At 41.1% G+C, this 8,722-nt stretch overlaps 1 protein-coding gene across 4 annotated transcripts; it reads right to left on the bottom strand.

The window, feature by feature from the left end:
• Positions 1–4,578: 4,578 nt before the first annotated feature.
• Positions 4,579–6,389, bottom strand: LOC115570798 (circumsporozoite protein-like). 4 transcript variants are annotated; one of them, XM_030399545.1, is made up of 5 exons: positions 6,235–6,389; positions 5,958–6,014; positions 5,799–5,885; positions 4,842–5,374; positions 4,579–4,802 (listed from the first exon to the last, which is right to left on the bottom strand). In XM_030399545.1, exons 1-5 carry the CDS (start codon positions 6,287–6,289, stop codon positions 4,734–4,736), a joined length of 801 nt encoding a protein of 266 aa, XP_030255405.1. In that variant the 5' UTR covers positions 6,290–6,389; the 3' UTR covers positions 4,579–4,733. The 4 variants fall into 4 exon arrangements, with proteins under 4 accessions (XP_030255405.1, XP_030255406.1, XP_030255403.1 ...); XM_030399546.1 differs by having other exon boundaries at positions 4,579–5,152; positions 5,252–5,374; XM_030399543.1 differs by having other exon boundaries at positions 4,579–5,374.
• Between the last annotated feature and the right edge of the window lie 2,333 nt (positions 6,390–8,722).

Raw genomic sequence — 8,722 nt, 5'->3', positions numbered from 1 at the left:
GGGGTTATGCGAAGTAACATGAGTGAGTGTCTCACTGTAACTCGCTCTTGGCTTGACTCCCAGCCTCTGCAGCTAAATTGTTGCAGTGTATCCAGAATGCTGCAGAGCGCCTCATTTTCAATCTACCCAAATTCTCCTATGTGGCCCCCCTCCTCCGTGACCTCCACTGGCTTCCTGTGTTCGGCCGCATCCAATTCAAGACCATGGTGCTGGCCTTCAAGGCTGCACCCGTCTACCTTGAAACACTGGACAGATAACAAGCCCCAGCATGAGCACTTCGCTCTACTAAATAAGTTGTCCAGCTGGTTGCCATCGCTGAGAGCAAACAAAGCCCACTCAGCGAAGTCACGACTCTTCTCTGTTTTGGCACCTCAGCGGTGGAACGAACTCCTGAGCAATGTCAGGTCAGCGGAATCACTTGCTATGCACTTAAGGTATCCGTGATAAATAGCAGCCACAATTCTCAGACGAGGGCTTTACAATTGCTTCTATTTTTTTCTTTTTTACTCTGATGAGGGTGATAAAGGTTTCTTTGTTGTGACAAATGTACTTATTGTAAGTTGCTTTGGACAAGAGCATCTGCTAAATGCCATAAATGTAAATGTCTCACCATACACATTGCTGGTATGAAGAGAGGAAGAAGTGGGCTAAAAAATTTGAATAATAAATGACAGCATGTCGGCCTTTTATACAGGGAAATCCTTGTGGCTTTATGACATTCACATCATTAGGGCCAGCCTATGGGCCGGCGTAATGTGAGAAAGAGCTTTTGTTGAGGGCAAGCAGGGGCATTTCCTGTAGTGAGACGCTCACTCATGCTACTCAGAGAACTCAAGTGGGGAAAATAACCTAAAGTTTCCTTTTACAAGTTGATGCTTCCCTCTTGCTTGAAGAGGACATAAATGTAGCGCTGGAAGCCTTTTCCTCTGGCAGGGAAGGAAGGCAGGTAGTGACACAGCTCCTCCCCAGCATGCATTGCTCCACCTGTTATGTTCCCTCTATGGAAACGTGGGTAATAGGCAGTAGAGGTTAACCTTCATCAAACTGCATTTCGTCCGTTCTACCACTTCAAAAAGATCCATGAGTATGAAAATGTTGGTGGTTAAAAGTGTAACTGTAAGTGACAACAAGACATCTCCTACTTAACTGATGAGTCCATTCTGAGTATATGTGCACTGGAGATTCCATGTTTACACACCTTGTAAGCTGGATATTGAATCAAACCAGTTGTGAGGTCATAAAATCCTGCTGGTATGTCCACATGTTAAACTGAGACTTACGATGAGCACAGCTTCCCTGAATGTCAAAACAGCCTTCCACTTTCAAATCAAGTGATTCTGTAAAGTGAAGTTCAAACATCCAAGTAATGTAAGAATAAGCACATTTGTTATTGGAGGGGGATATTATTTTGAATTGAACTTCCTGGTTAAGGATGAGCTGGCAGGGTAATCTGAGGGGACGTGTTAATTATGTTTGTTGTTTAAATATTTGGTCATTTACATGATTTGATCAAGTCACGGGGGTTGTAGATTATTAGCTGAAAATCTGCAGAGATCATTATATTAAAATTGAATGACAAGAGTCATAGAAGGAATTTTAATTACATTTGTATGGATGTACTACATTTAAGCAGACATGTATTTCAGTATATGGAGTGGAACTATAGAACTATTCTGCAAAAATAGTGATCAACTTAAGACAACTGAAAAGAAAAAATGACACATGAATTTACTGAGTAACATTTATGTGAAGATGACTATTATTGATTGTATCAGAGTTTTTTCTGATGAACTTTCATATGATTTGAGATGAAAGGTGAACAAAAAGGGACGGACATCGTTAGTTACAGAACCTAAGAAAGGGGCCATTAATAAGATTTTGTTCTGTTTTGTTGATGTTTTGGAAATTATACACTGAAATAAACAAAATAAACCAAAAATGAATTGATTAGATCAATTGAAATTGATTCATTCATTTTTGGTGATGACTGAATGTATGAATGAATAATTGTACTTTTAAACCTCCCTGCACTCACACAAGCCAGTGGATGTATTCTGCTTAATTATCCAAAAGATGCTCATCAGAAAAACACCATAATTTATATGTTGGTTCATTCCTGGAAGGCGATTACATGTATTGCATAATTGACTAATCATTTAGTCAAACAAATGTCAATAAATTGTGATAAATGCATGTACTTTCATAAATGATGCAGAAAAGCAACATATCCTGAAATGTAAGAAGCTGGAAACAGCATATATTTGATGTTTTTGCTTCAAAAATGACTGAACTGACTGACTGAATGACTGAAATGGAGAGGCTTACACCTGTGGCTAATGGCAACTTGGAGAGGTGGAATAGAGAATATTTTGGATATACTGACAAGGTGACGAAGTACTTTAATAGTCTGATGTAGGACAGATGATGTGTACATGATACATTCACACGGGCCACATGTGCGCACATGCACACACACACATTCAAACCAAACTTTTATTTTATTTTTTTTATTTTTTTAATTATTACTTATTATTATTATTATTATTATTATTATTATTATTATTATTGTATATATATATATATTTTTTTTTTCTCTCAATCTTTTTCTTCTTTCTTTGAACAGAACAAAACTGCTCTTCTTTCTTTTCTTTATTTGCATTTATTCTAGATACAATTGCCATGAGAGAGCACAAAAGTTTTTCCAATTATCAATTAAGAATCAATGTTGCAAAAGTCCAAACTCTCAAATGATGTAATTCAGAATATAAACAACACAAATGTTTTATGTGGGATTCCACCAGCTAACTAGGAGTATGTTGGTTTGGACTAAATGTGTCTTTTGGCCATGTTGAAGAGCTATTTTCATGGTAAATCTTCATCTTTACTTAACTCCATCTCTAATACCCGCAATATCATCACAGCATATGGCAACAACAGCGTCACCCTCTCTCTGTAATTCTGTTGTCATCAGAATACCTTTATTGTGCCCTAAACGGGTAAATTTCTTTGCTACAGCAGCAAAAGGACAGTAGTACTTTTAAAAAACAATAGAGAACAAAATAATAAAAAAAAAGGTAAGGTTGTGCAAAAATTACAAAAATAAAAAATCTACATCCATAAGTGATATTTTACTGAATTTATATTTCAGTACTGTCGTATAACTATATTCTTTATCATGAATGCTATTATCAAATTACAATGCAAGTCTCTGTACAAATGGTGTAAGAAAAAGAATGTAGTGACAAATGTTTGTTATATTCATGAAAAGAAATTTATGGCATTATCCCCTCCATTTTGAATGACTTCTATACAAATTATACAACAAGTAGTTCCGACCAAGCAATCTGATTGGTCAACAAGAAATTTAGACCGTGACCATAGAACTCAGCATGACAGCACGCCTGACTCATTACTCAAAATATTACTCCGCCAAGTCTGTGGCATTGTAAGTGTCAGAGCCGGAGCAAAAAAATTAAAAGTGCGACTTGAAATTCAAACTTTCTGCCGTAAATTATGCAGAGGAAAACACGGGAGAAGCAGCAGCTAGATGTTTCGCTGTCGACCCGAAGAGAGTGAGAGATTGGCGAAAAAAATCAAACTGAGCTTCAGCGTCTGTCCGAGGAGGACAGCAACAGGGCCAGGCTGCCTGGTGGAGGGAGGAAGAAGGCTAGCGAGGAGCCTGAGATAAACATGCGGGAATGAATTATCAGTAAACGGGCACGCCACGAGAGTGTCCCGCAAATTGATCAGGTTGATGGAGAAACAAATGTACACCACCGTGAGTGACAGCAGGAATTAAATGCCTGGTCCCAAATAAACGCGGGGTCTGTTAAGCGATTGAAACAAACAAAAGCTGCTATTATTTGGTATTTTACGGTAGTTCGGGAAATTCCGAGACCGCGATAAACCATAACGTCAGCTCAGAGTTCACTCATCTGGGACTAGAACATCCTTTCTGTTGCTAGGTCGTTACTAAGGGTTGGATTATTTGCTGGAGTGGTAAACTACATTAAATTACACATATGAGTCTACTGACGTGACTGATTTTGTGTTCCATGTGTTAACATGGAAACGCAACACACTCGGAAAACCTTTAAAATTTGAGCGCAAATTGTCCATCACCATGGATATATTTTGATTATCCATTTTATGTTTGTTGGTATTAGTTGTATAATTGCAATATTACCCTCGAGGGTGTGCTTTAATGTCATGCTCAAATGCCGTTAAAGCACACCCTCTCGGGTAATATTGCTTAAATAAAAAGACTTCTTGTGGTCATGGAGAAGCATTTCCCCTTGCTCAATTATAGTTTCTGATGGCTACATGGTGCCTTTTGGCCAAGTTTGTATTAATTAAGCTTTATTGTGGTTGAGATAATATTGCTGATGCCTGTCAGGCTGATATCACTGTTACTTACCCGGTCAGTGTGTTAATGCTGCAAACTGCTCTCCAGAAACTGACCAGAAAAGCGGCACAATCTACGCAAACGTACAAAGTACTCAAGCAGTCGCACTTGTCATAATTTAAATCTTTAAGGGTCTTTTAACCCTTATCTGGGAAAGAAGAAATAGGGAAACGTATCAGTTAAGAGTTTTATTTAAAGCAGAAAACTTGGGACATACAGAAATGGCTTCAACTGAACTCTTGCATGATTCCGCAAACTATTCCCTACTTTAGCAGTGTGGTTACAGGAGTTTTGTTATCAGCTCTGGGGTTCACTAGTGACGGCCGCGCTACTGCTGTGGCCGATTGCCACCACCCGCAACAGTTGCGGGGAAGATGACGCCGTTGCCACCAGCCGCCTCAGTTGCGGGGAAGATGACGCCGTTGCCACCGGCCGCCTCAGTTGCGGGGAAGATGACGCCGTTGCCACCGGCCGCCTCAGTTGCGGGGAAGATGACGCCGTTGCCACCGGCCGCCACAGTTGCGGGGAAGATGACGCCATAGTTGCCGCCGCCGGGGAAGATGCTGCCATAGTTGCCGCCGCCGTCGGCAGCACTGCTGCCATTGTTGCTGCCACCGCTACTGTCGGCAGCGCTGTGGCTTCCGTTGTTGCTGCCGCCGCTACCGTCGGCAGCGCTGTGGCTTCCGTTGTTGCTGCCGCCGCTACCGTCGGCAGCGCTGTGGCTTCCGTTGTTGCTGCCGCCGCCACTGTGGCTTCCGTTGTTGCTGCCGCCGCTACCGTCGGCAGCGCTGTGGCTTCCGTTGTTGCTGCCGCCGCCACTGTGGCTTCCGTTGTTGCTGCCGCCACCGTCGGCAGCGCGGTGGCTGCCGTTGTTGCTGCCGCCACCACCGTCGGCAGCGCTGTGGCTGCCGTTGTTGCTGCAGCCACCGCCAGCCACAACAGGGAAGGTGCCGCAGTCCATGGCCGTACCTACAGGAACAGTCTGTTTTGAGCTGTTTTGTTCTGTACAAGTTTCACATGGCCAACTGATGACTCAGCTTCCACACCATTGGTTTCTAGTTGTACTGAGACAGCTGGTTAACAAAACCAATTGAAGTCAACGGAATGGAGCGATGTTCACTATACTGACACACTGCTGTGAGAATTCACACCCAAATGAAAATTGAAACATTTGTATCAAACAACTTCTTTTGTCTTTTGAACAGAACATTTTGCCCTTCGTGCATCCATGATGTCAAAGTAGCTGTATACTTGACATTGTATGGCAATGTAGTTTAAGTTAAGCATTGTGCTGCAACACCAGACAAATGCATTAAACTGAAAAGGCTCATTGTGTGACTAATAAAAAGGTCCACACACATTCCAACAGTAGGATTTTGTTGAACTTGCTCACCTTCTTTAACATCTTGCTCCAACATGGACTCCATTGCCTGGAGAAGTGCAATGGCCCCCTTTAATAAGAATTCACTGAGAGGCAAATCTGTTGTACAAAAAGAAATTAAGTTAGTGCCAGAAAGTAGCTCAGAAAAGACTTGGGCACACATGTTCTTACCTTCCATCTTCCTCTGATCATTCCCTTTATTTGTCCCATCAACTGGCAAACAAGACCCTATGGATAGTACACTTGCTGTTAATCAAATGTTCATGTGGTTTGATGGCACTATATATCTCAGACTAGTGACAACTAAAATTTCACACTTCAAGTTATGCCAAAGCATCCTCTAGTATGTCAAGTTTTTGCCTGAAATCACGTTAACTTACTCTTACAGTTTCTATACTCCGTTACCATTTTTTTAACAGAAGCTTGAAATAGAAAGAAATGTGAAAACCTTTGGCAAGCCAAACAGTCAGGACACAAACGACGAAGGCCCACATAGCTCCCATTGCATCAGTCACCAACAGGAAGTGCTACCTGTGCCACACACTGGGTCTGAAAAAGCCTCTCATGCAGGTGGCACAGCTGTTGTTAATCAGCTCTAATTAGCTTTCTACAGAGGTGCTGCAATTCAGCTCCTCCCGTAACAAGCATGTGTTCATTTGAATTGATTTATAATAATACATTTTGGATTTATTTATTTTATATTCCTTGCTTTGGTTGTATGTTTGTGAGACATTACGATATTAAATTTATTCTCACACTAGGTCCAAACATTGATAAAGCTCCACTAAAAAGGAAAAAAATGGGGACGATGGCAAGTGCAAAAACAAAATACACGGCCCTGATGTGCTTGGGTTGAAGGAGGACATGTTGTTGTTGTTTTTATAATTGTTATTTAACACAAGGGTAAAAAAGCACCAAGGCACAGGTTGATCCGATCACTCGAACCACTTGCAGAGGTGGTCTGGTACAAATGTGACTGCACATCTCGTGTAGTATAAATGCCCTGATGAGTCCCTGACAAGAACTCAGGAAAATAAGTCATCAATTTAAGACATTGTGGTTGTGTTGGTGACACATTCTTCTTTTTTTATCTTGGTCCTGCACACTTCTGCAAGGCTCGAATGACTTTGTAGCTTGTACATGTTGTTTTAGGTAGCCTGTATGACAGAGAACACATATAACGCCTATTTCAAAGTCGCTGCACTGGTTGCCCATTAGTCTTAGAATTTATTTTAAGATCATTTTACTAATTTGTCTGCCATTTTGAGTTTATTAAGAAAATTTTGTGCATTTTTGGCCCTTTTCAGGTGCATACTTGAACTCCTCCCAGGACTTTAATCCAATCCACTTGAACTTGGTCAGCCTAGAGACAAGACTTTGACTCTAACTGTCATCAGCTTGAAACATGAAGTACAGCATTTACATGAGAAACACAGTTACCTTGCTCTGAGTGTGACTCCAGAGCTGACAGATCCTCCACCAGTGATGCTTGATACAGTGTACACAGTCCCTCTCCCTCACCCTATAGACAACACCAGAGAGACTTTTACTTACCTGAACAGTATTATAGCCGCAGAGATGGACAGAGTACTCGACCCCAGTACTTGAGTAACAGTACAAATACTACTGGTCAAAATTTACTCCGTTACAAATAAAAGTAGCTCAGTCGACATGTTACTCGAGTAAGAGTAAAAAAGTACTTGCTTCTAAAGGTTCTTAAGTATCCAAAAGTACATGCTTTTAAATTTACTTTAAGTAAAAGTAAGAGTAAGAGTACATTTCTTATTTTTCACATCAATGAATTACTATAATTTTTTCTAAATGAATTTAAGGACCTTTTAACTCTTGAATTTAATGTGCTTGCTTTTGGAACCACAATGTTATATAAAGCCTGCAGAAACACCTATAAAAACACATAAAATGAATGGGATCACAGGAGGACAGCAGATGTTGCAGATGCAGATGTTTATTAACAATCATTAAAACTGTAACCAAATGAACCTGCACCGTCCAAATAACTCTCTATCATTTAGCTAAGTTGGGAACTGGAACCCCCTCAAAGACCAATGTTGTCCCCAGACCACTGGTTGAGAATCACTGCTTTACAAAAAACTACATCTGATGCAGCCATTGTCGCGGTTTTGTGTTGACAAACGCAGTCGAGAGCGTGGCTACTTTGGTGGTATCCTTATGGGGAGGGATGACGTATTTCCGCTTTTACGTAGATCCCAGTGGAGAGCGTGCACTGTGATAGGTTTCCTTCTTTGACAAACACAGCTTGTGTCCAATAGTATTTTAGAAAAAAAAAAAAAAAAAAAAAGAGCAAACCTGAAAGTAGCGAGTACTTTTCAGCCTTCCTAGAAATTAACTCGAGTAAAAGTAAAAACATTTGTCTTGGAAATGTATTCAAGTAAGAGTCATAAGTACCAAAGAAATCTAATACTCAAGTAAAGTACAAATCCTCTGGATATGTACTTAAGTACAGTACTCAAGTAAATTTACTCCGTTACTGTCCACCGCTGTATAGCCGTGATCCAGAATCCCACTATGAGCACTGTCCTCCTCCCCCTGTTTATCAGAGATACCACGAGTGGGACAACAATAACACACGTGACCGGCACCAATCACCATCACGCTCCTCCTACCAGACACTACTCCAGGTATGGTCACCATGACAACGAGGCTAGCAGACACAGATGCAGCCCTAGTCCAGCTCCACTGAGAAATAGAGATGCAGCTCCACACGTGAAAGTTAGTGTCCGCTTCCATTGTCCTGAAAGGCCTGCACATTCCAGCTCCAACCGTCAGAGAAACTTTCAGTAGCTGCTCAGCCCCAGAAGGACACCCCACAGTTAATGCCTGATGACAGTGACTCACAACCTGATGGCTCTGTTTCTTCTAACATCTTTGCTTTTGTTAAAAGCTAAACTCTCATC

This window comes from Sparus aurata, chromosome 20 (assembly GCF_900880675.1).
Source record: "Sparus aurata chromosome 20, fSpaAur1.1, whole genome shotgun sequence".
In the NCBI taxonomy this organism is placed as follows: Eukaryota; Metazoa; Chordata; class Actinopteri; order Spariformes; family Sparidae; genus Sparus; species Sparus aurata.
Note: the sequence above shows the minus strand (reverse complement) of the source record. Positions and strands in the feature narration are given on the sequence as shown.